This window comes from Falco punctatus (genome assembly GCF_963210335.1).
Source record: "Falco punctatus genome assembly, chromosome: 4".
Taxonomy (NCBI): Eukaryota; Metazoa; Chordata; class Aves; order Falconiformes; family Falconidae; genus Falco; species Falco punctatus.
Genome location: NC_137583.1, coordinates 10770961 through 10798807, shown reverse-complemented (window position 1 = coordinate 10798807; position 27847 = coordinate 10770961). Strand labels below are relative to the sequence as shown.

The 27847-nt window shown below is 47.6% G+C and overlaps 1 protein-coding gene across 3 annotated transcripts in view; it reads right to left on the bottom strand.

Annotated features, from left to right (window-relative positions):
• Positions 1-3048: 3048 nt before the first annotated feature.
• FLNB (filamin B) overlaps positions 3049-27847 on the bottom strand; it is a 73679-nt gene continuing 48880 nt past the window's right edge. Inside the window, exons 26-46 of one of the 3 annotated variants that reach the window (XM_080383167.1) lie at positions 27302-27425; positions 26875-27031; positions 24958-25147; positions 22829-23076; positions 21004-21078; positions 20177-20279; positions 19154-19294; positions 16949-17077; positions 16296-16469; positions 15983-16141; positions 15394-15597; positions 14649-14801; positions 14202-14324; positions 13360-13626; positions 12778-12915; positions 12572-12687; positions 10600-10732; positions 9387-9563; positions 6713-6931; positions 5565-5768; positions 3049-4853 (exon numbers count right to left, since the gene is read on the bottom strand). In XM_080383167.1, coding sequence (XP_080239293.1) covers positions 4666-4853; positions 5565-5768; positions 6713-6931; positions 9387-9563; positions 10600-10732; positions 12572-12687; positions 12778-12915; positions 13360-13626; positions 14202-14324; positions 14649-14801; positions 15394-15597; positions 15983-16141; positions 16296-16469; positions 16949-17077; positions 19154-19294; positions 20177-20279; positions 21004-21078; positions 22829-23076; positions 24958-25147; positions 26875-27031; positions 27302-27425 — 3422 coding nt within the window. In that variant the 3' untranslated portion in view covers positions 3049-4665. The remainder of the gene's footprint in view (positions 4854-5564; positions 5769-6712; positions 6932-9386; positions 9564-10599; positions 10733-12571; positions 12688-12777; positions 12916-13359; positions 13627-14201; positions 14325-14648; positions 14802-15393; positions 15598-15982; positions 16142-16295; positions 16470-16948; positions 17078-19153; positions 19295-20176; positions 20280-21003; positions 21079-22828; positions 23077-24957; positions 25148-26874; positions 27032-27301; positions 27426-27847) is intronic. The other 2 variants (XM_080383168.1, XM_080383166.1) reach the window with 2 other exon arrangements.

The window sequence follows — 27847 nt, the reverse complement described above, 5'->3', positions numbered from 1 at the left end:
CACAAAGTGCTTTGTGCAGTCCCAGGCCTGGCATGGACTAGAGACTTACTGCCGAGTAACATCACTAGGAAAATTAAGCATACTGGATTATATTTTATATATGTATTTAAAATAATTAAAGGATTAATTTGAAATAATTTAAAGATTTCATAATTTCAATTATTCAAATCATTTTAAGATATATTTTTAAATTTATTGAAGATCATCACTTATACTGATACTGGAAAGGGTGAAGAGGTACTGCCAGCCCCGCTCTGCCTGCGCACCCTGTGGTCAGCCCTGCCCAGCACCAAATGCCCGAGCTGCCCCACGTTCACCAGCACACCCCAGCACGCCCATCATGGGGGCACGATCTAGCCCGTTAATAAAGGCACTTGGTGCTACACCCCAGGCAGCACCACACCAGGTTTATCATCGTGCACAAAGGACAATATAGCAGGTGACAAATGGCAGGAGAACTATTTTACTGGCACGCAGATGCTGAAGATGACCGGCTCTTGGTGGGCCCCAGATAGATCACCTTCCCCCTCGCCCAAGGCAAGCAGCTGAGCAGAAACAGCACCTTATGCTTTTTGCAAGGAGCTCCACTCCTTGTGGCTGAAGCTACTTTGAAAAGCAAATCCCCATGCTGCCAGGGTGGTGCTGGGCCAAATGACAGAGCTGGCAGTCCGAAGGGCGTGCTGCAGCCTGGGGCCAGCCAGCAGCTGGAAGTCCCCATGGCCTGGGATGATGCACAGCCAGGCACTGGAGCCCTGCAGAAGGACGCCCACGGCAAACCAGGACCTTTACGACTGTCAGAGAGCACCTGACAGAGTGCTGTCACGAGCTGCCTCCCCCAGCTAACACGAGACCTCTCGCATCTTTTCTATCAGGCACAATAAAACAAAAGACGTTTGTTCACATTTGTGAGTGGTGCAGAAAGCAAGAGCCGTGCTGGCAGCAGGTTTAAGGACACCACGTGTGTGTTGTGGAGGGGCCACCAACCACCTCACCTGCCCCCAGGAGCAGCCTCCAAGGTGCTGAGAAGCAGTGGGTGCTCTCCTGATTGCATTTCTGTAACGGGGCAGCACAAAAAAAAGTATTCTGTTTTGAGTGATGCTCAAGTATACATGATCTTTGCCACATGGCCTCCAGTAACGGCCATCAGAAACAGATGGAGGCAAGGCCAGGGGTAGGGGCCAAGGTCTGAAGAGGGAACCCCAACAGCTCCCCAAACCAAAGGAGAAGGCCAGTGGGCAGCAAACACAGGTGAGACCCCAGGGTATGGCAGGAACAAGCACAGCACAGGGACAAGAACTGCTACAGGACAGGCCGAGTGTGCAGGTTGTAAGGAGCACCAGCTCCACGTCATCTCCAAAAGACCCCTTCTCCTCACCCATCCAGACTAACAAATGCTTCAGGCATCAAAAACCATCAATACCAGACAGGGGGATGGGATGCTCTGGAGAGTTACTGTTCTTAGGCAACTGGTGTGCTGCAGGGACTTACCTTCCACCAGCCACCAAAACATCCAGCAAACCTCCTGGAAATGCAGTGGGTGCCAGCAGGCTTTCCTATGTGGTGGTGCCCTGGCTTATGGGCTGCCTGGGTCACTGGCCACCAGCAGGCAAGTAGCTCCAGCTGGCTACTGAGGGCACTGCCAGATCCAGCCGAGTGCTCACAGGACACTTTGGGCCAGCAGAGGAGGGATGGACGAGTTCCCAGCGGGACTCACAGGTACCATGTGGCCAAATCCTACTGCAAACCACCGCCAAGGAGAGAGATTATAAAAAAAGGACTTAAGTTCAACCAAAGCAGCAGAAAAAAACCACTTCCACAGCTAAAGGCAAACCAAATATGCCAGTCCTCTGTAAATAATGAAGAAAGTGCATCTCATACCATTCCAAGTCTACCTGGGAAGAGGCCCTGGGACACCAGTAACCCGGTACACTGACACCCCAGCCCCACAGCTGCCTGCTACGGTGGGCACTGCAAACTGAAACCTTCATCAAGGTGCCAAAGAACAAAAGCAGAGCACAGTACCCACCAAAGCACTGCTCTGTCACCAAGACTAAGTCAGTCCTCAACTGCCAGAGCTGGTGGAGTTGGCTGAATGTTGCTACCAAAGACAACCTACACAGCATCTTCTCACGCCCACCACCACCACCAGGTGCTCGCTGTCCTTAGCAAGTCAGTTTTTGTGGCCACCCCACCGCTGTCAGTGTCCAGGCAAGGCAAGACTGCTTGCTTGAAGCAGAGCTTAGCTTTTGCTGGAGGTAACCTCAGGCAAGGTAACAATCAGGGTCCATCAGCCTCACAGACAGCTCCCATTAATCTCAGCTAATGTTATTAGACCAAGACGCCAAGTGGTAACAGGCAAGAGACGGCCAGACAAAGCAGGGAGCTGGCAAACAAGGGTTACGCAGGCTCAAGGCTCTCCAGGTTTATTCAACCCCAGCTGTATCCAGGGTTATTTTTTTTTTTGTTTTGTTTAAAAACATTAAATAGGAGGTTCAGGCTGACGTAGCACAAAGCTAATGAAACACAGCTAACTATAAAAAGGAAATAATCTGATAAACCTGGGGCAGGAAAGTTCTTGGCAGCCACTGCGCCTCAGGTTTCAGCAGGGCTTCCAGCCTGTTTGGGAAAACATCTGCTGGTTTCCATGGCCGTGCACGGGAGCCGGCCGGTCCCAGGTGCAGCACCATGCCGGGAACCACCTTCTGCAAACAAGCCCAGCGAGGCCGGAGGGGGCCACAGGCAGCACCCCAGGATCAGACCTAGAACCTGCCGGCACCGCGCCCTGTGCCGGTGTCGTGCCCCATTCATGCTCTGCCCACCGCCGCCCCATGCGTTCATGCCATGGCTTAAACTTTTGCTAGACATTTTGGTTTAGGTTAAAAAAAAAAAGTTTTAGAAGAAAAAAAATAATGTCAGTGAAGTTATGCTGAAGTTTTTTGTGGCTACCTACATGGCTCGTGGGCCAGGGGTTGTTCAGTCTGCCTGCAGCTGCCGCACGCTGCGGCTTTAGTTTGAATTTTACTGACTATATATGAAAGGAATCCAATGTTGTTTTTAACATGCACATTTTTAATGAAGCAAACATTTCTATTTAATAAGTTATAAGATACAATTTTACAATCCTGCATTTTATTCCAGTTTATTTTGTTTTTACTTCCTAGTTTACAATGTAGTGAGCATTTCACATTAAGGCACAATAAAAAGCACAGTAAAAAAACCCCAACCTTCCTTTATTTCCCCAATGACTGTGCTGGAGAGTAGTGCATCCACACGGAACTACAGAACCGTAAGTGTGAACTTCTCTCTAGGGACAGACAGTGACATTTCAACAAATCCTACCTTCTCCTAATTGCAGAGTTAAAGCTCATTTGGAGAGTTTACTAAAGCCCCAGCAGCTGACAGCAATTCAGATACACACTTGGGAAGGAGCACAGAGTAATCCAGGACAAACAGACAAGTAATAATGGAAGATTTCACTCCCTGTCCTTCAGCAGGAATGCCTTTTGCAGCGTGAAGCGGATTTCAGGAGAGATGAGCATGCCTCAGGCATGTCCTTGGACCGAGATACAATAAAACCACTCACACCAAAACCAGGTTTGTTGATCGGCATTGCTGTTATTGGTAAATTTGCACACCCGCCCTCCCTCCCACCCCCATACTCAACTACAGATGTGGGGTCCCATCCCCAGGTTGGCTTCTTTGCACCATCTTAGCTACTCGCCTGGCCACAGCCTCCAGGTAAACTGCCGATCATCTCCCCAATACACTGCTGCGGTCTGACCTGCATCAATTTTGGGTCACGCAGGCGAGAGCTACACCTGCCTTGGCAACTTTAGGGGCTTTATTTAACCCAGCCAAACTGGGGGTTGTTCTTAAAATGAATAAAAAGGGTGTGGGGAGTTACCTGTACAGTGACAGAAATCTCACCAGAATTCCAAAGCTAATTAAAAACCGCATTGCTAGCCCTGTGGCCAAAAAGCTACCTATCTAGATTTACAAAGCATTAACATCGAAAGGCTGAAAGCTTCCAGAAATTCATTTTCAGTCTGCTTTTGGCTTGCTATAAAAGATAAACTTTTCCTAAACGTAAACCATTAGCAAAGCATTTTCAGAGACATTTTAAATTTGAGTGGTAAAGCCACCTTTAGTAGCTTTTTATAATGTTAAGCGTTAAAATTGATCAAGTATACAAAGGCACCTATTATAGTACCAGTTTTACCTCATTTCTTTACAGAAAAGAATTTGAACTGGGGACAGCCGAAGTCATATTCCATAACTAAACCGTAAAGTCTCCAGTCAAATAAAATCAGTAGTTAAGATACCCAATTACAAAGACAAATTCCAGTTCTCAATTAACATCTAAAGCCTTTAACATCCACAAGGGAAATTAGTGTCTATTTATCCACATGATTCTCCAAATGTTAACAGTGACCTGGACAGTACTGCAAAGGTACAATTTGAGGAGGACATTAAATAGATTGACATTAGGTTGGTAAGTAGGATAGAAGTGAAATGCTTGTAAAAAATAGTTACAGAGTTTACTTCTGACTGTACTGAAATGTGAGCCGTGTGTATCTAGATACTGCATTTTGCAACAAGACTGCACCTGGTATAACTCTACATCTGAACTGCAGACACAAAGGTTGACTCTGACGCTCAGCGAGTTTAAGGAACGGTGACATGGAAGGGACTGCCAGGGATGTGCTCGTCACCCCATTTCACCGCCAGAATATAGTCACCCCTTTCCTTGACGACATACGTTACGTTGTACTGGTGGCTCCCCAGATGTTTGATGGATACCTCTTCGCAGGGTATTGTAGGTCCGTGGACGCCAACTAACAACATATTTGAACCTACAGCAAAATAAGAGACTGTTAGCGCTCCTCAACTTAAATAAACAGGCATAGTTGGACCATAATATATTGGCTCCGTAACACATGGATTCTGTTATTTTAATTCACATAGTCGTAGTCTGAGGTATGGCCAAGTTAATTTGGTATAAGAAGGAATTTTATTTTAAAAAGCCTTCAGCCTCATAGAGGCAAGGGTTTATCTGCATTTTGCAAAGACCCTGCAGGCTACCACTATCTAACTAGAGCACAGGAGACATTAACACTGCCCATGAAGGTGAGCAGGCACTGCCTCTCCAGTACTTCGTTAGAAGTTAATAGCAGAGACCAGTGAACACAGCTGGCCTGTAATCCACCCACCGCAAAGCTTCCAGGTGATGACGATCAGCACCCAAGGCTTACGGGAACACCTTGCATGGCACACTGCAATGCACCACGAGGGTTGCTTGAATTCAGCAGCCTGTTTGTTCTCACGCCATAACCCTGGGGTTTCTTTCAGGTGCACCCGGCCCAGATAAAGCCATTCGGAGAGGAAACAGCATCTTTACCACCTCTGCATTAGGACTGAGTTGGTGAGCACTGTGTGGCATTCAGAGTTTTTCTTTAGAACCGGATCACCACCTCAAGCTCCGAGTTTTAACTTTACAAGCTGGTTTAGGGCAAAAAATGTCCAGTTAAACCACCCTGACATCCCGCTGGTTCCTGTACCCATACCTGCTTTGCTGCAGTCCACAGAGAAGGAGCTTTTCTGACCCACAAAAGCCTTTGAAAGTCCTGCTCCACGGGAAACCACCTTGCTAGCATCCGAGGTGGATTTGGGAATGGCACTATAACAAGTTTCAGTCGATGACCTTGTCACCGACTCTACCAGGATGGAAGAAGTTTCGTTGGCACTGCTTGGGCTAACCAGTCGCTGTCCTGGAAACAGAAAAGATTTCTGACATTCAGGTTCACCCCATCCGAAAGGCATTTACAAGGAGGTTTCAAAACCCTCCTAATGACTAGCATGCATTCTGCATCCAAAATGCATTTTCGGAGAGGAGCAATTTCCTACTTGGGTTTTTAAACTGACATCTTCCAGCAATGCTGGCAACAATCCCATCCCAGAGCCCTCGAGTGGTTAAAGGACCACAGGAACTTCAGGATTCATTAAAGCAAAGCTGGCCACTTAAGAAGAGTTAATTGTGCTCCAATCACCAAATGCTAAAAATGACTTGAGTTGGCAGAAAAGCAGGTGCAATTTTGCAATAACCCATTTTGAAAGCAGAGCATGTCCCAGCCTGGGGGAGCGCAGTCCCTGCCATCCACTCCCAAGAACATTACCACACCACGGGCACCAGGAGAGGGTTCACTAGCTCAGGGGCAGCAGTAGAAATGAATTCCAGTCTGTGTTTAAACACAGCACTGAAGAGAGAAAGAGCTTCCTAAACCAGCCTTACTCGCATCATCTAAAAGCCTCCCAGACATTACTGACCTTTGGTTACGTGATACCTGCACCAAAATGAGACCAAGAGGGACAACACTTATGCTAAAGGTTTCAGGCTTGGGGGTGGGTGGGAATGGGTAAATAAGCCACATTTCCCTACTCCCAGTGCAAAACCCTAGGGCTAGCTCAGGACTTAATATTCTCCCTTGAAGCTGTTTTACAACCCTCCACTGAGTCAAGCTGGCAAGCTCCGTGACTGATGCTCCTGTAGCCTCTCCTGAGATCCCTCATCTAGGCAGGCTTTGGGGAGAAATGTTTCACTTCTCACGTTTCTGGGCATCTAAACCTGAATGCCACACTACTATCCTGGAGGAACATATTTGCTGAATGATACAAACTACTTCAGGCACACAGTAAATACTGGTTAGCTTTTTACCTGTAACCTTTGCCTTGAAGGGGCTGCCCACTATGTGGTTAGGTCCACCAAATTTAACTCCAATTAAATAGCTTCCTGGAGCCATGGGTGTGTACATGACTTTGTAACCTTCTGGAGCTTCCTGGCAGTCCATTTTCACCTTTGACGGCCCTTCAATTGTAACAGAGAGGGCACCTGGACCAGCCTTGGTCGTGTTAATGAAAAACTCCGACTGCAGTCCTAGAAAGATTTAGCACAGTAAGACACACTCTTCCTCGCACCCGATGTTACACAGGCAGCCTCAGTTATTAACGAGGAACAGCTAATTTGGTGCAAGACAAGGCTGCGGGCAGGGAGGAACAGCACAGCCCCCACCAGCACCCTTGCAAGGGCTAGGGCTTGCCCCGAGCCGGGGCTCTGCACCCCCGGCAGCCTCCCCACTGGCACCTTGGCTCCCTCCTCTGCTTGTGTTACATGACAGTGTGGCAGAAGAGGCCATGAGAGCCCTTCAGGACCAAAATGGAAGTAGTTTGGCATCAAAAGACTGGCTTAGAGAGAGAGCTCTTAGAACACGAGCCTTTCTGCTGGGTGCCAGAGCCCGCGCCAGCACAGCCAGCTCCTGCCCCGCTGGGCTCGGGAAGGCTCCGAGCCGTCCCACCCTGGACCCTCAATGAGCAGCGAAGAGCCCACAACAAAGCAAGAGACAGGGGCAGGAGATCTCCTGAAGGAGACGGGTGTTTGAACTGCTCAGCCAGAGCACTCCAAGCAGTTTGTGGAAACAAAAGATTGTTCAATTACAGCATCTGGTTAACGCAGCTGAATTACTGCTGCCAATACTAAGCCAAAGACACAACGGCAGCAACACAAGAAAAAATTAAGCAAGGCTTTCAGCCCCTAAATAATTTACTGTCAACCACTGGCTTCAAATATTTATGATCTTTGGGCTGTTTTATCAGACACTGCTGAGGAGGAATAAAGTGCTTTGAGCTCAATCAAAACCAGGATGGTTATGGGCAAGTTTACGATAGCTGTGACTGAAGCACGCAAGCGTGGTGATAAACTAGGGAGAGGTTTCTAGCTTCTCCACACAAGAGGCTGTTGCAATGCTGGAAGAACCCGGCTCCCACAAGGATTATACCATCTTCCAATGCCTTAGCCGTAAATCTTACTGGCACTGCCTGCCTGGGAAGTAAGGCAGTCAGCTTACAACACGCACTGCTCAACCAGAGGAAAATTAATTTCCAAAGGCAGCAAGCTTCACAGCTCCTCACTGGAGACTTCTTGCTCCGAAGTCCCTGCTTTTTCCCTGTGCCCCAAATAAAGGCTTGCATTGTTGGAGGCTGCAGACGCACAGCCCTCCTGGGGGCACGTTTCAGGTGCTCAGCCACCAGCTATTGAAACCTTCACAGTAGATCATTGTTTGAAACGCTGCTCGGCGCTCCCAGGGCACTGGGCTTTTGGCAGCGGCCAGGATCCAACAAGGCGGCACAGAGTAACTTTGCTGAAGTTAAACAGTCTATTTAGATTAAAAACAACCCCAAGCACATTCATAGATGGAGAAAAATTCCCCTGTCCCTGATGTATCAGTGGCTAGTATTAATGAGTGCTTTTGTTTCCACCTATTAAAACTGCATAGGCTACAGTATCTTTATTTTACATAGTATACCCACTTGTTTCCAAAACCAACTGCTTGGTTTCTCCAGCACAGCAGAAGCTTTGACTGAATAAATGCAGCGTATTTTTTTTTTTCAGGGAGACTGAAGGTATGAAATGGAATCCATAATAGACAGCAGTAGATAGGGTAAGAAAAACTAGCTATCACCTTGCACACCAAAAGGGAAAAAAAAATAAATCACTTTTACTCTGCTTATTCACCTGTGTGTAGGGCCCAAGGAAGCACACAATTAAATAAATGGAAGTGCATATCCCAGAATGTTTTCATACTTTCTTACTAAGGCTATAAATCATATAAATGAAAAAAAACCACCCCTAAACCCTATGTTCTTGAGTTGTGAACTATCAGATGGGGCAGCCACAGCAGATAACTAAAGTGTCAGATTTCCAAGAAGAGTCAGTTCACACACTGCCTCTGAAGCACATATAGCACACTACAATTTGCCGTACTCCCTAGTTTATACATCACGTTACATGAAACTCGCAATTTCTTAGAGGTGCAAGCATTGGAGAAAAGGTAACTGGGTACACTCTGGTACCCGTTTAAGTAACAGGGGTATACAAGTTAAACAAGACTCCTTCAACCAGACAGCCAGCTCAACATCTGCACTCACAAAAAGCCTCTGCCCGGCATTTGCACTGACATTGAGTTCATGTGCAGAAGGGAGCCAGAACATCCCCGGAGCTCCGAGGGACCACCAGTGTGGAGCTAATCTAACTGGCAAGTCGTAGCCCAGCCACTAACCACCTCAAGTGAACTCGTGCCACAGTTGCTGCTTTATAGGTTTTAAATTCGTCAAAGCTCGGAATAGCCTGCAGACTTGCTAATCGATGATCGTTCAGACTTGAGGAGCATGCGAGAAAGCAAAATTAGCCTGTGCCTGGGGTCAGCAGAGAGTATGGGTTAGTTCAGCTGCCTTAGCAGGCAAAGTCACATAAACATATGCCTAGGAACAGCTCCTGCCTCTCTCAAAGCCAAAGCGCAAACAGGTCTGTATCGGAGCTGGAAAAGAAGGGTTACCCGTGGTACCGCTCTCCAGGCCGGACCCATACGCCGTGACGAGCGCGGGGTTGCCCGCCTGCCCGGGCTCACCCACGCGCACTTTGAAGGGGCTGCCCACCACGTGGTTTCCGTTGAACTTCACGTCAATCGAGTGGATGCCGTTTTCATGGGGGATGAACCGAACGGCATACTTATCTGCAAGAGAGAAGTGGCTTTTCTGACATATCAGAGATAACAAATAAACCAGCATTTAAACCCAGCACAGGGCCAGTTAGCGACCCAAGCAAAGCTTCTGTAACGCTTTGATGTGTTTTGGTCCCAGCTTAGGTAAACTCAGCTACACTAAGCTCATATGTAAGTAGGAAAATGCTGCATTTATCACAGGAGGTGTCACAGGTTGCATTTGCACCTTGTCTACTAGGACCTGATCTCAGCTGTCCTGTAGCCTGCAGGGTGAGTTTTAGGGTACGTGCCTCACACGTGCACTCAGCATGACAGCTTCATCACAGCCCAGCCTGCCAGCGGTCCAGGGAGCGGTGCGAAGAAGGAACGCAGCTGGGAAGAGCAAGCCAGATCTCACCGGCAGGCTGAGCATGCTGCTCTGACACCACAGACACTGCGCCTTTAATAAAGTCATTTAGCAATCTGCTGATATTTAACATTTTTGATCGTGTGTTAACCCACAGGAGGGACTGATCTTCCCTAGCCAGACAGCTGCTGTCTGTCCATAGTACAGACCGTAACTCATTCAGACTTCAAGTGAAAAAGAAAAGCTCATTGCTGAAACAGGTGTTGAGCTTTCTGTAGTGTTTGCTTATATTCAGCTTCCTTGACATTTTGTATGAAGGAGTGAGTGCAAGGTAAAAATGAACTATTAGTCGAAGATGGTAGCATAGCTTTGAAAAATAAACTTCTTCCCTGGCTAAATTCAACAACCACATCATATTTTATTTATGACTAATATCACTGGACCTTCACTGACAAGCCAAGACTTAAATATCTGTATCTCACACAAGTCAGGGCTCTGTCACTCCATGAGCTATCTAGGAAAAACACGGACACAACCCTGACCCAACAACTCCCTGACACCAAGAAGTCTTCTCCAAGCAAGGTGCACGCTCCTTGGGCATGCTGCTCGCCAGCCAAAGGGATTAACCTCCCTCACCATGGGGCAGCAAGCACGTTTTGGAGGTCACCCGGTTCGTTTTGACCAATGTAAAGCCGTGCTCACCTGGCTCCAGCTCAGACACATGGCACTCTTCTACAGCTCCGGAGGGGCTGTGGACTTTAGCATCGATCTTGCCCTTTGCCCCGTTCAGCCTTATAGCAAAGGATGCCGGCTGATTAACTTTTAATCCAGACTCCTGAGAATGCAACAGTCAGATTAGCAAATGTAAACTTCTTGTTTCAGACAGCGCGAGATTTGTGGCAGGGAAATACCCACTTCAGCACAATTACTGAATTTTTTTTTTTTTCAGATTTCAACAAAAGGCGTAAAGTTGTGACTTGCATTAACTCCCCGGTCAGAAGCTCTCTCCCACTTAGGAGGTGGCTGATTTAGGACTCACACATGCTGACTAGGCTGGTTTTTCCCATGGTAACAGACCGTTTTTGGAAGCCAGACGACTGACAAATCAGGCAGAGGCAGGTTTACAAGACTAGTCATCCGTTATCACCAAGGTCAGCCCCCAGTACTCAGGCACTTGATTTAAAGGATGTTTAAGCTATAGCTCCATTTTCAGCCCCTTCATTCATTCCAGATTCATTCAGGGGAAAAGCCTCTGATAATCCAGTTGTCTGAAAGAGTAATATGCATGTTTATATTTGCCACAAGAGGCTGCATTTAGAACGCCACCACAAGACTTCTTAACATGAGAAAGCAATTTAAAACACGAAACCAGATGTTGCCGCGCTGTCAGGCCATCGGTGGAAGGTGAGGCAGCGGCATCCGTGCCGCAACGGGTCTCAACCAGAGCAGCCCATGCAGCTATCTGGCAGTAATATTTTATGCTTAACATACTTTACCTGATGATTATTTTTTTTTTTTTTTTTAAATAAATCCTGAAGAGGGAAATAAATGCAACTGAGTAGAACTGAGGTACAACGTATAAAGCAAGTCCCTGATGCGGGTTTTGTGGAAGCTGATGCTGCGCACTGTGCTCCGTTACCGAATACTCAGCTTTATCTGCCTCTCCAGGACTTAATTGAAGTGAGTATTCCTGTCAAAGAGTCTTTAAATGAAACACAAGAGAAACATCAATACCACAGCGACTAATTAACGCCCTTGTAACTCCTGGTTAGAAGAGATACTATTGGATCAGGCTGTCACGACTGATTTACGCAGGCAAGGTGGAGGAGCCCTGCAGCCCAGGCAAACGCCACGGAACCACAGCTGGGACATACCCCAAAAAATGCCTCGACTGAAGCACTAGTTGCTGATCATCACTCGATGAGGACTGAGGTACAGTATCTTTAGACACAAATTCTCAGTCTCACTCACATCCAAGTTTCTGGCTTTGGAGATTTAAGTCAGGCCTTTAACGTTACCTGTATTTTAGTGTACATAACCACACACACACACACACACACACACACACACACACACACACACACACGATATGGTGAGGTTAAGAGAGAGATGAGCCCAGACCAACCGCAAAACTGTGAATCACTCTGGGATGTGCTACTGTTCATGAATCATCTGAGCTGTGACCGTGTGGTTTTGTTACCCCCTCACGGCGGGGCCCCTCCATCTGTCCATGCCAACGCTCCAGCCAGGCTGCAGCAGCGTCCCAGCCCCCAGCCCAGCTCTCCGGTCCACGTGCCAGCCGAGTAACTCGGCACCAGCACCAGCACTGGTGAGTCACGTCCATCTTTCAGTTCTCCTTAACCTTCCCCTAGCTAACAGAGTGGAAAGCAAGTTTTAGCTCCTCAGTGCTACCTTCTAGAGCCTCTTATTCTTAATTCCCAAACCTTACCACCTGTAATACACTCAGCTGAGCCTTCTGCCTTCAAGTTCTGGCAAGACAGAGCCAGGCCAGCTCTACCAGCCCAGGTTACCACGGGCCAGTGGCCAAAAACCTCTCTCTGGCTGCAAGATGCAAGGCTATTACTAAGGAAAAAGGACAACCATTTTGGTCTTGGAGAACAAGGACGAAATCAGTCTGTGTAGCAAGTTGTGGAGATGTTTCCTTGTGTCTCACCTGAAGGCTAGTGACAGTGAGCCTGCGAGCATCATCGGAGGGGGCGATGACGGGAACCAGGTAGGGGCTTTCAGGAATGTGCTCGTCATTGAACTTTATGGACACCTCATAGTTGCCTGCAGGGAGAAAAGCAGCAGTGAGTGCCCTCAGCTTCTCTTGAAGTAGCATCTGGTGTTATTTTGGTACCAATTGGTGTCAGTACATACCTGGCTCTTGTGCTATGTATGATACACCACAAGATCCATTTTTATGGTCCTCAAAGGCGATTTCTGCTTTACTTGGGCCTTCTACAGCAATAGACAGGCCTCCAGCTCCAGCTTCCCGCGTCCATATACTGAACTCAGCTGTTGAAGCACACGAGAGCACACACAAGCCTAAGTCTTGTGGCCTAAGAAGAAGTGGCAGCTTCTTCCTAACAGACCATGCAGCATTCCATACTTATGTGTACGAAGAACACTACCTTGTCCCATCATCCTGGCTGATAACGCTTAGCAGTTTCTCCAAGAAGCTCCTATTAGCCTTGAATTAATCAGCCCTGTATAACACACCTTATGACCTCAAGCTCATCCTGCGAGAGCAGGTTCCAAAACGCCCATCTCCAGACTTCTCCATCCGCATGGAGATTGCAACAGCAACATTATTTCTCTGTGTTTCTCCCCTGACCACCCCTGGCTTGGGGCGACCCTACAGCGTTACGCCAAGCTCTGCTCTAGCTCCCAGAGCAGAGGCCACCAGAACCCAAAGCACTGGGCTGCAGACCTGTGCCCGGTGGACACTGGAGGACTCACCTGGGATGCCCGTCTCTCCACGCTTCAGCCCTGGCCCACCAGCTCTCACTTTGTGGGCTCCTCCCTCGCCCAGCGGCCCCACGGTGAACTGGAAGGGGCTGCCCAGCACCGGCTGCCCTCTGTATTTGACATCCACAGTGTGGACCCCCATTTCTTGTGGCACAAAGCGGACACAATAGGTGTTTTTGTCAGCTTCCATGATTTCGGCGTCAGAGTTTCTCCCAGAGGGACTAGTTACCTGGGCTGTCATATCCCCACAATCAATTTCTAACAAGAAGAGAGTTAAAAAAATCACAGATTAGAGAGTGACAAAGAGGGTTGATATTTTGTTTTTGGAAGCAGGACCTGAGCTGGAGTTATCACACGGTACAAATGACAGAAGAGGCACGCGGCTGCCGGTCTGCACGCTCAGCTGGACGCGAGCAGCGAGCCTGGCCAGTGACCACTTACGAGGTGCTACGGAGGCAGCTGAAGGGGTTGGGGCAGTGCAGCCAGCTGAGACTGGCCCGTGGGATTCACCTTTGCCAGCCAGCCATACAAACAGTTAAGAGCCAACACGACCATCTCAAAACCGTGGAGACAGGGCGAGCTGTGCAGCCCGTTCTCCAGCCTGCTGTACACAGAACAGATGAAGGCCCCCCTGGTATTTGTTTCTCCATATGTTGATCACGGTCATGCTTATTTTTAACAGTTTGAAGACAACACACTACCAGTGTTTCTTCCCTAAACTATCTTAATATGAGGATGTCTTAACAACACTGAAATTCCTGTTTCCACTGCTTCAGGTACACCCACGCTATACAAGTGCAAGTTATGGTGATGAGGATAAGGACGTTGCTTACCTGGAATTTTTAGGTTCAGATCACATATGCTTCCTACTGTTGCAACAGAGGGAGCCCGCCTTGTTCGTGTGATGCTCTCCTTAATTCTTCCTTCACCACTTATCTTCACAGTAAATGGGCTGCCTGTAAGTACCACAGCAAGTTACTCCTCCTCTGCTCCTTACACACTGCATCGAGGGAAGGAGGGGAAGCTTCTCTGGCTTGTAGTGGATCACAGGGCAAGTTTTAGAGCCAGCTAACAGTCAGGTCCAAGTGAATTACACCCATGCAAACAGAAAAGTTATGGATGTTTGCTGCTTGTGGAGGGCACTGGTACGACCCTCCTTGAACCTTTGGGACTTATGGTCTGAGCCAGATCACACAGCCCACCCACAGCTCCACTGTGCTGGCCACCTAGGTAAGGCTTTTGTTGTACTAACCAAAAAGCCACCCAACACTTCTGCTTACCTGGAATATGTTCATCTGCAAATTTAGTGGACACAATGTACACGCCAGGTACAGTTGGGAAATAGGACACTTTGCAGGTTCCGTCTTCTAGGTCTTCAGTTTGGATATCTACCTTGCTGGGTCCTTCAACTGCCAGTGAGATTCCAGCATAACCTACAACACAGCTAAGTTAGCCTCAGATTTCCATAGTGCTCTTCTAAATTTGACATAAAATAGTCCAAACCCGTAGCAGTAGCTAGTCGGTAGGTTTGTATCTTAATGGGCACACAGGAGTTGCATGATGCCTTAAGGACACTTTTGTAGTCCTAATCAGTCAAATATTCAAGGCACAGCATGCATTCACAGCTCCTAAAATGCTCTGACCACGTTAAAGTTAGCTTCAAAGACTGTGGCCAAGGGTCCACATTAAACCAACAGGGAAGTCTCTTGCTCGTTTCCTTTTTGCTGTACACGATACTAGAACCAGCACCATCAAACGAAAGAAAAGCTTCATGAGTGTCTCAGTGACAGTTCCTGCCGGCTGTAACAAAGACATCAGCCAAAACAACGCAAAGCATCTTAGAAGCTCATAGCATTATCTGTAGTTAATAACTGACAATAATGACTGTGCATCCTTAATACACCATTTACATCTGCTGGTTTTTGGCTCGTGATCTGGTGGTCACACGTGGAGGGAGGGAAGGCTCTCATTTAGAGATGATACATAACACACAGCATCCCATAGTCCCATTGCTATGGAACTAACCTGCATCTCTTGTGTCTATAATGAAGTCACACATTTCAAAGGTTCGTCCTTCTACCAAGCCGCGTCCAAAAACTCTTGCTCGTCTGGCGTCTCCTATCTCAGACTGGACCACCATGATTGTTACAGGGCTGTTTGGTACATGGCTCCCGTTCTTCTTGATGCTAACCAGATGTTCTCCCACTTCTCGTGGAATGAATGAGATGCCTACAAAGCACAGAAATGTGACGAAGTTACTCACTTTTTATGCCTGTCGTACTTGATTTAAATGCCTTAATCACACCAAATGAAATACTGAAAGAGCACTGTCTTTACACATGTTGAAGTATTACTCTCAAATGGGCCACAAAGCCATTCACATATGCCGAAAAAAGCACTTCAATCACAATGTGGCACGTCACATGCAAGCTAACGCAAGAGGTCATTCTTCATACTCTTCTGTCTTTGGCCAACTGTACCAAACAACACCAACTGCTTAGTTTGACAACAATCTTCTGAGAAGAAGCAAAGAAATCATTTTTTTTACATAGCAAAGCAAACTGGAGTAGGGGCTACTATACTACTCTCTCAGATCAAGACTGTCAGAGCTTACCAATGTGGTTGTTGGGTAGCCTCTTCAGAAGACAAGGCTCATCACGACCTGATGGGGCTTTAACGCTGGCTGTTAGGAGACTGAGATCAGTCTCACTGATGTCCAACAAAAAGTCAGCAGCAGAACCAAGCTTAACCTGGGACCGTCTTCTGTTATTATCTTGAATATATAAAGAGAAACAAGTCAGAAAATATTACAAGGTTAGCTGCAGAACAAGTCAGAGGACTTCACATTCCTGCCACAAACCAGGTCCCCCATGCTATCAGAGATTAATTTTCATTATGAAGTGCTTTCAGAAGTCTAAACTTTATACCTGTGATCTTGGCCGTGAACGGACTGCCTGGGATGTGCTTGTCATTGTACTTGACCAGGATGCTGTAATTCCCAGGTAGAGTAGGCAGGTACGTGACTGTGCACGTCCCATCTTTGTTATCAATGCAGCTGATCTCTGCTTTTGAAGGTCCTTCAATAGCCAAGTTCAGCCCACCTAGGAAACAAGGAGAACAGCACTTCTGTAAATCTTCCTGCACACCAAGTCCAAAGGCTTGGTCCAAAGAGGAAGATCCAGTACTTGGTACTGGAAATGCAGCTCAGATGCATGTTTTCTAAGGACAGCAGCAAAAGGAGCTCAGGCCAATCCACTAAGACCACAACTCTGTTCAGTCTGTGAGATTTATCTAACAGTGATTCCACATCCAGTCATCACCCATGACATCTAAGCTGCTCTCAGTTTATTTCTAATTAAATGAATCATTTGCACCCTGTACCACAGGGTACATCTACTGCTCTCGGGCAGAGGTAATGAAACAGTTTTTACTGCAAGTTACAGCCTGGTATTTGCACAAGTCATTTGTATCACACCAGAGATTCACAGGTGGACAGATGAATGCAAATTAACGCTGACGTGCGTTACACTTCCAAGAAGTTCCTAGTTTAGGGTAGGATGGGTTTAAAGAACAGACTTACCCTCTCCTGCATCTTCAGTGATAATGGTGAAAGTGGCTAGTTTATTGGCAACCCCATAAACGAGGCCAGGCCCGTAAGCAGACACACTGCCGCTGTTTGGATAATTCACATAGAACTGCAGAGGGCTCTCTAAAGGGAAAAACCAAAAGGAGCACTTTTGAGTGGCCTGGACTACAAGAATAAAACAAACACAAAGCTGCTGTGGCCCGATGGGATCTTATGCTTACTGATACCCATGTTCTTCAATGCCATTCTCACTACTTGATATTTGAAGAATCTTTATGTCACTGAAATGCAATTTAAAAAAACCAAAGACCCCCCAACAAAACACCAAATGAATAAGCCTCCCCTTTTGCCTTCAAAAGACACTTCTCCACAATTTGTTCCACATTGTCGTGACAAAGTATGTGTTACTCAAATTGCGCCAGAGATAAGCTTCAATGATGTTGTAAAGGGTCTTATTCATTACAAGTCTATTTTTAGTATGTCAAATCCAAACATGACTCAGAAGCAGGCTTTCAGTTCAGGCACAGATCCTGAATTTTGGTAGCTCAGAATTAGGAACTAGCACAGCACATTGTCTGGCTCAATGAACCTGAACCAGCAAATTTGAAGGGTATCCAAAAACAAATTTGCCAGCCTCAGATTAGCTAAGCTGGTGCATAAAAACAAGAAGTACAGTCACCAACAGCCAATAATGGTTCCAAAAAAAGGCACAGATAGCTCTTAAGTACAAAGCTAGATTTTGCAGCTGAGAGAGTAGCAAGTTTGATTCATGACAGCCTTCAAAAAGGACACATTATGGCACATCATCTTTCTGTGAGGCGCAGCGCAGTGGTCTTACTGAACCGCCACATCTGACAGTCTGGCACTTCGGGAGGTGCTATATTCATACAAAGGGCTGAAGACACTGAGGCAGCACCATGCACCACGCTATCAAGCTCCCTGTAGAAGAATGGCTGCAGAAGCGTGGCCTTAGAATCTCTGAAGATCTGCACAATCCAGGCCTGGTATTAGAATAGGCCTGCAACTAGAATTGTGCTGAAGTTGCTGTGCTGAAGATAACAAGAAAGGTAGCCTTGAGCTATTCTTGAATCCTGAGACCGAGTAATTATGTTGTGCCAACAGGCCGTGGCTGTAACAAGACACAGCTGCTGGGCAAGCAGGTGCAGGGCCAAGAGAGATAGGGAGCGGTACGGGAATATAGGGAGGAACAAACTACAAGGCTGAGGCACAGCAACACAATTAGCTACATGGATGGAATGCTTATTTTAGTCATGATAATTAGGGGTGTGAGAACCGCGCGCGTTTAGAGACTACTAACCAATTATATTTCTGCTTTACGAATATGCACGGGTATCAGTTCTATATAAGTAGTGTTAGAAACTAATAAAGTTGAGCAAGATGCATAACTCGTATTGAGCGTCTTCTTGACTCCGGCGAACCCTTCTTCCAACAGCCCCCCACTTCAGCCCAAGTTATCCTGTGTTTCTGCACACCAACAGAACCAGCAGCCCAGTCCTCTCATGCCCACACATCCTTCTACAGAGCGGCCCCTTTTCGCCCCAGCCCCACGCAGCCGGCATGCCCGTGGGGCAGCCCCAGACGAGGCACAGCTTCAGCTGGGGAGCTGGCAAGTAAGGACAAGAGAAGAAAGAGGGAATGAAAGGCAGTGGTTGCTGTTTGTTAAGAGGCAGCCAGGAAGAAAGAATGATTATAGCATAGTGTGCATGTGTGTTTTATTTTATTGCAATGAGATGGAAAGAGTAGCTATAGTGTTTTAGCCACTTAGTCCTCCCCACAGATTGGAGATTTTATGCCAGTGCAGTTTTTTAAGGATAAACGTACACTGTAACCACCAGTTTTGCTGAGCACCATGGCAGTAAATTTGAACTTGAAAAAAAACGGTAGTTAGAAAATTGCATGTTTCTTCTTCATAATAAAAATGCCACAAAAACTAGTTTCAAAAACCAAAATCCATTTTAAGCCTGGCTGGTACTATTAAACCACACTGGAAGCTCACATGTGCCAGCACTTAGTCCTTTGCTTTAGCTGCTCTCTGGACTGCTTGCAGATGAACTGCCTCTGAACGGTAAGACGTCTTACTGCAGCATATACAACTAAGCTACAGAAACCTCACCAGGGAGCAGATGTACCAGCAGGACACTGCGCTCGGATTTGTCTCGCCTGCTTTGTCAGACTCACCTGGGATGTGCTTTCCCATATATTTTATGTGCATTTCATGCAGCCCGACCTCAGTAGGAGCGTATCTCACTGTTACTGTGCCGTCTTTGTTATCCACAATATCTGGCGTATCCGTCTTTCCAGAGGGCATGTGTACTTCACCTACAAAAAGCCACCATGGGAGTTACAGAAGGAGAAGCTGCTTGCTTCCCCTCTCCCACCCACAAAGAATTGTCTAGCCATGTTAAACAAGTATTCTAAATTGTTAAATTCCTTACCCACAGGCACAAATAGGAGACTAATGGGAACACTAACCAGACATGTTTTCTGCTTAAGCTACATGAATACAATGCAGTGGTAGACATCTGGCAAACAGTCCTGTGACCTTACAAACTCCACAGGCAGGGCTGTTTGCTGCAGCCACTGAAATTTCCACAGCAAGCCCAAGGAAAGGCACCGATCTGCCTTGTTGCTCCCTCTCCTGCAGCAATTTTGAAAAAGAAAGATCGACTGTCTCTTCAACAGGGACAGACCAGAGCTTGGGGTGGGATTGCTGAGCTAGAAGGCAGGAGGGGACACAGCCCATGTGTGCAGGAGCTTAGCGCAGCCAGGGTGATGCTCTCATCTGCCAGACCCGTGGAAAAGCGCTCACTTGCCCTGAAGCAGGTCTGTGATATGAATGCAGGATTAGACTGCTTTGCAGCATCTGCACAAAGTAAATAACGGAGCTTATCAAGGGTGCATGTGGCTGCTCCAGAAGGAAAAAAGCAGCAACAGGTCCTACAGTGCAGGAGCTCATAGCGTGGCCCTGAGGACCATGGCAGCACCAAGAACACCCTCATTTAACTCAAACCATTAGCAGGGCGTATCCTACTCACCCTTAGCGTACACCACTTGATGTGAAATTAAACAACTAAGTTGCTGGCAGGATAAAATCCTCCCCCGCAGGCTGTGGTCTAGACCACCCAGACTGTTAGCTGCAAATGGATAAACATGCTAACAAAAAGCAAAACCTCCCCAAGAGGCTATGCATACATCAGGTACCTGTTATTTCTCCTTTCCTTACGGCAAAAGGGATAACCATATCAAAGGGCCTGAATCCCATGCCGTTCATGTCTCCAACTGGGACATAAGCTTCTTCCGCGACCTAAAGGAAGCAAAAGGATGGGTCACTTCAAAACGGATGGCAGACCCAAATGAGCACTGAGCAACTCCACTGTGAGCACAAGCAGAAGGGAGTGTGCAGTGATTATCAGAGCCAGCCACAGGACTGAGCTCAACCAGAGCAGCGTCCGGCCAAGCTTTCCTTCACAACACCACCACACCGCGCAGCAGAGTGAATCAAACACGGTGCGAATGGAAGACATGCTGGAAAAAAGTTAAAGAGATCAAAATGGAACACAAAGGGATGGAAGACAATGTAGCGCACGCAAGACCCAGAGTGGCTCCATCTGAAAGGATTTAGTTGCTTAAGGCCTGGAAGAGAAAGTGATTTTTGAATGGGGTAGAGTGATTGCAACACAAAATGGACAAAAGAAACACATTTCACAATGCGACTCTGGACTAAAGACACTGTGCTGTTTTACTGGGAACACAAAGCAATGCACTCAGGTTGCTTTTGCCAACAGTAGACATTGCAGAAGTAGAAGCTGTAGGTGTAATGATCCTCTTCATGTTTAAATGAGAGTTTATTTGCAGACTCTCTTCAAGCAGCAAAGAAAAAACAAGGTCTGGATCCCAAGAACAATTGATCAAACAGAAAGAATGAACACAATGACCAGAGCAATTCAAGCAGTCCCAAGAAGCAGGCTGTCATCTGAAATAGAATACAGACGGGGGGAAAACAGCTGAAATATGTAAAAAGTGTGTACCCAAGGGCGGAATCCTGGGGGGGAGGCGCCCACTGGCTCCTGCGACCGCACGGCAGCATCATCTGCATCTACAGCCTGGGCAGGGGTAAAGGCCGGTTAGGTGTTATTCTGGCACAGAGGCATTCCCACCTTTCACAGTACAGAATGCACGGCTCCTTCCAGCTCCTCAACACCTTCCCTCCCACCATGCAGCCCTCCCAGTCCTCTCACCATCACAAGAACCTGGATCCAGCCAGGGGAACTGGGAAACTGCCCATATGCGCAGGTGCTGGGCACTGGGGAAAGCCACCAGCTGCACCGCAAAGGGACAAAGCTGGTACGTGCTGTTGTTGGGAGCTTGGGAGGGAAGCTGAAAAGCAGTGCCTGAACACTGGTGGAACTGAATTTCAGAGGTGCTGGTTTGTGGGTCTGGGGCAGGGAGGGAAGGGAAAGGTTTAAACCTAATATGCGAGCCCCCAGGCGCTGCAGAGCACGGCGTAGGAGCTGGGAGGCAGGGCAGCCTGCTGCCGTGGGAAGGCTGCTCCCAGCTCATGCACTTGGGTGAACGACCCAGCCCACGTGCAGTCATAGCTGCAAAGCCATTCTTCTGATTCATAGCTGGGATAGTGTTGTCAAGACACCCAATGTGTTTTCCCCTGGCACAGCCTCCCTTCCCACCCGGCGTGCCAAGAGGATGACTTGCAAAATCCCACCTCCCCCACTTAACCCAACCAGAGTGGCTGGGGCTGACGCCCCCTCGCACCGTCCCACTGTGCTCAGCCACCCCAGCTCCCCTGGCCCCTTTACACCACTGCAAACCAACCTAACAAAATAACCTTCCGGAAACTTCTCCACGGAAAGACTCCGCTAAGAAAACCATTGCGAAACAGAAATACCGCTGTTGCACCGCTTTGTGTCCCCAGCTGAGACACCCAAGTCAAACATACATGGTGGCAGTCAGCTAGGGAGTGGGAATGTTGGCTCCCTGACCTCGAGAGGTTATTTCCTGCAGTAAGCTCTGAGCGGCAACCAAGGGAGTCATTTTTCTCATTAAAATCTTCAGAGACACCAGCAGCGACCCGCCAGGGTGGCAGGTAGGAAGAGCCCAGCCCCGAGGACTCACCCGCGGGCTCCGGCCAGGCTCAGGTACAGCCACACGGTTTCATGGACCGAGACCTGCCAGGGGCCACCTCGGCTGAGGTTACAAGACCAAGACTTGTTTTGCAAACATGGGGAGCTGTTCTTCACGTGAAGGGCTTCTGTGAGCCCCGAAAGGCGCCTGGCCTGCTCCTCGGGGAGCCTGGGGTTCTGTTTGCTTTTTACACCTAAACACGCTGAAGTACTGCGCGCTGGAAAGAACATAATTAGAAGGAGAGGGATTTGGCTATAGCAGTTTAACTAGCGCTTGCAAATCATTTTTAAGTGCGAGCTAACGGCCTGCTTCCCTGGGATCTGTCAGCAGACCGTTCCTTATTTCAGGGTCAACATTCTAAGGAGTGAGACACGGACAAGCCAGAGCACTGTATCTGACATCGGCTGAAGTAATTAGTTGCAGCCCAATTACAACCACTCTTCCATCATTTAGAAAGAGAACTACGTGTCAGGAAATGAAAAAATGAATTTGGCTCAGAGAAGTCAAGTCTTCATCCTCTGACGGCTTCTACCCTTCTTCACTTAATTGTGTTGCCTGCTCAAAATAAACTCTGCAAGTAACAAGGATTCATTAGCTCCTGCTAGTCTAATAAATGCCTAAACACACACTTACACACAGAGTTAACCTATCACTAAATAAAACGTGGCAGCAGGAATCCGAGTGGGAGGTATTTTCAGAGCAGAGCTGGCTTACCATGACAGTGAAAGGACTGTTGGGAATGTCCACCCCACCAAAGCGGACATAAATCACATAGGTTCCTGGTTTGGCGGCAGTGTAGAAGATATCGTAAGTCCCGTCCTCATTTTCAACAACATCTGCTTCAGCTTCTGTCCCATCTGGCGTCAGGACAGTGCACGTCACTTTTCCCTTCCCTGCTGATTTGGCGTCTACCACAAACCCAACCTCCTCACCAGTCCTCACAGTGGGTGCAATTCCAGGACCTACAAGGCAATTTTCATTACAGAGAGCGTTCAGAGGATGGTTTTCCCAGGCAGGCCGCCCACTAGGCGCCTGGGAAGCACAGCATCAGAATGGCAGTCCCAGGGACCCACAGGCGTGGTTTTGGGAGCAGATGTACAACAGGGGACGTTCCCAGTGTTGGTCAGCACAGCCGCCTGCAAGAGCTGGGCACCAGCCTTCCTTCTCCTCTGCAATCAGAGGGGGTGGATGAGAACACAGCGGGGAAAAAAACTACGTTTGAAGAAAGCGATGCCTTAACCCATACTCCTACAGCCCTACTCCTTTATTCAGAGCCAAAAGCACTATCTTCTGCCCTGGCCAGGGACTCGGCTGTCACTGCTTTAACATCAATCTCCCTGTGTAGGCAGCTATAAAGGGTGCAGGAGCAGCCATGGCCATGTTTCCTCCTACATTACCCACAGACGATTTTCCACTGTTCTGCCACACATCCCAAAAAAAGAAAGTCATGAAACAATGCCCAAATTGTAGCAATCGGATCCAGCCTGAAGAACGCTGTGTTTAAATGAGAACCACGGAGTATTACTTGCAGTACACATTTAATACTCCTGCTTTTGACCGGCACTTGTTACCAGGTAAATGGCTCCTTTTCAAATGGCAACGAATCTGCCATTTTTGTACTTTTGACCATATTCCAGCATCTACTCCTATGGCGACCGTATTCCAGCTCTACAGCGGAGAGTCAGAGGCACTTCTTGGAAAGGGGAAATTTAAGCTGGCATTTGAGAGTAGTGACCATCACAGTCATTTTGAATAGTCAGCGACCCCAGTTACTTTGAAGAGTATCAGATTCAACCATTAAGGCCTCTTTTAAACAAACTCTGAAGCAAAGGGGATACCTGCCGCTCTGTGTTTTCCATTGTGCCGTTTCTGTTTAAGCAGGCTTGAAAGCAGCCAGCTGCCAGACGGGCACCGGGTACGCTCTAACCGCATGGTGCAGGTCAGCAAAATGCCCAGACGCTCTCACAGATCTGCAACCACAGACTGAGTTTCCCCTGTTCAATTTGGTCTTGCCTAATTCATTTATTTTAAAATGAGGGGATTTAACACCCAGTGGCATTCTTCTAAGTAGCTCCTGCCACTTCTGCTCCCTGCCACAGCCCCCAGCCAGATGGGAGGTGGCAGCGTGCCGCAGCGGCCAGCCCAAAGCCACATGATGACCACCCATCTGGAGAACCAGTAAGGGTTGAAGCTGTAAGCGTGCTCCTACAGCAACAAACATGGATTCCCTCCCCTACACCAAGGGACTGATTTTTGAGGCAATGATTATTTTTTTTTGAGTTCCACTAACATCTTATCTTTAGGTTCCCTCCTTCCACCCACGCCTTCTAAAAGTCTGTTCAGACCCTGGCCAACCTTGACCAGAGAGAAAAGCAGCAGAAACCTCCACTAATAACACCCAGCCTGAACAGGCATTGGCAATGCAGAAGCACATAGCCAGCTATTTACATCCTCAGAATTCATTCTGTTCTTGCTCAGAGCGAAAAGCTTCTGGCAACACTTGCAATGCAAGGAGCGTGATGCAGCGAACGTGCACAGATGTGTTATTTTTAAATCAACCTCACTGCAGCTCTCAGCAGGATTTATCTAAGCCAAAATAAGCATGAGACTTCAGTTGCATCTGGCTGTTTGTAACAACCCAAGCAGTTTGAAAGATTTTGCTAGAGCCTGCAAGAGATTCTTGCTCACCCACAGGGTGGATGCTTCTTCATCTTTAGGAAAACCCCTCTTACTTAACGCAAGTTTCTAGTGTCATCTACGTCCATTACATCAACTGTACCATGCTCAGAAGGCAGCTGTACACCAAGTACAAACAACAGCAACAGAGAAGAGCCAACACTCACCTGTGGCCAAACACTTGCTGGCATCGCCAGTTGGAGATGCCCGGATCCGATAGGGAGAGGACGGGATATCATCTCCACCATACTTCACACCAATCGTATAGCGGCCCGTTTTGTCAGGGACATAGGTGACTGTGTAAGTGCCATCCTTGTTGTCATGAATGTCCACTCTCTTGGGTTTGCCCTCTTGGTCCTGAGGAATGCAAACCAGAATATTTAGGCACTGTGGAGTTAGTTATGAATAATTCCTTTAGCAGGACGGCAAACCTGTTCACAACCATATTTAGAGAGTCTCAGACGGACACGGAACTGCAGCATTTCTGAGGGTTAAACATATTCACTCAAGGACTAGTACCAGGAACAGACTATCAGGGGCAAAAAGGTATCAGACCATTATAAAACAAGCACTGGTACCAGTAACTACTCTCTGTTTGATACAAGAATGTTTATAAGATGCAGCAAGCCATTTTAATGAACTTCCTATTTATTTTAAGAAGCTTTAGGCTTCATTGTCTTATCGCTGCTAGAAATGAAGAACACTTCCCCGGTTCCTGAGGCACAGACAGGGAGCGAGATGTGCAGCTCTGCCCTGACAAAGCACCGGGTACCCTTGGGGCAGCTGCTCCCTGAATGGTTTGAGGTCAGGGGGAAGCACTACTGGAGTCTGCCATCACCCTCCTGGATAAGGCACCCTGCTCCTGATGCACTGCAAGGTTAAATGCAGGTCTGCGTAGTCCCTTCAACTACCATTTCTACACTAAGTGCAAGAAATAAAGAGATGCATAAATAATACAGATCTGAGCTTCAGCATCAAGCTTTCGTATCTACAGCCAAGATCAATACTGTGTATAATGCTTCCGACAGCGCTGCTCCCAGCCTCAGCTTTCAGAGTAACTCATCAGCTACAAAGCATGAAGCATTTTGGAAAGCCTTCCAGGCCTGTGCACAGGGAACCCCACGTTGACCCCATTCTGTATTTTATGGCTTAACGTGGCCTGGGGTACAGGATAAGCTGCAAAGGACTTGAGATTTTAGGTACAGCACAAAAGAGCTTACTTCTTTCAGGAAGGCTTGTGAAGTGTTTGACGTTCAACAGCACAGAACGAGAGGCAAACAAACGCTGTGAGGAGGATCACCTACGCACTCCCACCACGCAGGACTTGTGGAACTTGATTTCCAAAGCCACAGCCAGGCTGGGAGCTCTGATAAGCATTTTGGATCCTTTAAGACCACACTTGCATGCCAGAATAAAGGCGACTGCCTTGCTGCACCTGAGCAGACAGTGGGACAGTATGGGAGCAAGAATGCAGAAGGGCAAGTACAACCAGCCATGCCATGACCTAGGCATGCCATTGCTGAGAAATGTGCTTTATGGCCCACGAACCAAAGACCTTTTTGCTGAGGCCACAGAGTCCAGGCACCAGAAATTTAGAAGAGCAATAACAAAGTCAAATAAAAACATTCCTGTAGTACCTCCCATAAGCAGCTTAAGATTTCTGGCAACCTTGAGGGAGACTTGTTTGTTGATTTAACATCATGTAATACTCAGTGTGGATGTTATCTCATGGCCTTGCTGAACTACGCTGCTAGAAGACTGTCTCCACTTCAAATTCCAGCACTTGCGTTATCTGACAAGCAACTATTTATCTCATTTTGAGCATCTGCAGAGTGGAAGGTTAACCAAGAGCCAAATATAGCATGGGGTGATGACAAAGACAGAAGTCTCATAAGAACAGCCTCAAGAGCTTTACAAATGCAGAGTGCAAGACTTTCCTGTACCAGAGCTTAAGGTCCAGCCAGTAGCCCAGTCTCCAGGGCACGGAGGATGTCAGGGTACAGCTGTGGATGCTTCCAACGGGAGCCACTCATGCCCATCTAGAACAATGAGTTTCTACTCTGCTTGGTTTTGTAGTTACTTACAGTGATCTGTACAGCCAGAATTCCCTGCCCAGCATCCTTAGCATCCACAGCAAACTCCACAGGCAGGCTGGCCGGTATGCCGTAGGAACTGAGACCTGGTCCACTTGCTGTCACTTTACTGGCATCATACGTAGGAAGCACCTTCACCTTGAAGGGACTTAAAAGGGAAACCCGTTATTGCCCCCTCCTCCTAGGCCAACAGCTGAGTCACCACAGTACATGCTGGGGTGGGGGGACACCTCCCCTGTAGCCTCTCTGCTGTAGGTGCAGCAGCCTCAAACTACCGCGGAAACCTGGAGTCGCACAAGGAGCTGCACTGGTTACGTAGAGAGGACCACAGCTACCCTTAAACGGTGCTCGTGTGCTGGGAGGGCACAATTAGGTCCTTAAATCTTCAGTTCATTTAAGTTTATCTCCATCAACTTACCTGCGAGGAATCTCTTCACCAGCATATTTGACAGAGATCATATAGGGTCCCTCCTGCATAGGGGTGTACACCGCCGTGTGGGTGCCATCTCCGTTGTCTACTACATTAACAGGCCCCACAACTCCTAAAAAAAACAACAAATTATTTTCTCAGCTGTGCTATTAAAACAAAATTCCTCACCAGCCATTTGCTGCACAAAGCTCCAAGATGCACTGCCCATTTATCATTTGCAGCAAGCTAAATTTCAATTTATTTTTTTTTTAATGAAGGCAATGGGCATGGATCAGTGATCAGTTTCCCTTATTTTGTATTCAAAAGCCACTGACTTGAGACAGATTTGTTATCCACCACTCTCTGCGCTCCCATCTTCTTGCTGTAAACAAAAACTGCCATGAAAATACTGGAGAAAAAATCTGCCTTTCTGTACAGTCCAGGTCAAAAGCAATTGCTCAAAGTACACTGAAGATCTTTAGAGAAAGAAAGTGAGTAATGGTGATAATTGCCTGAACTGTCATTTACAAGATTACATACTGTTACTGGGATTCA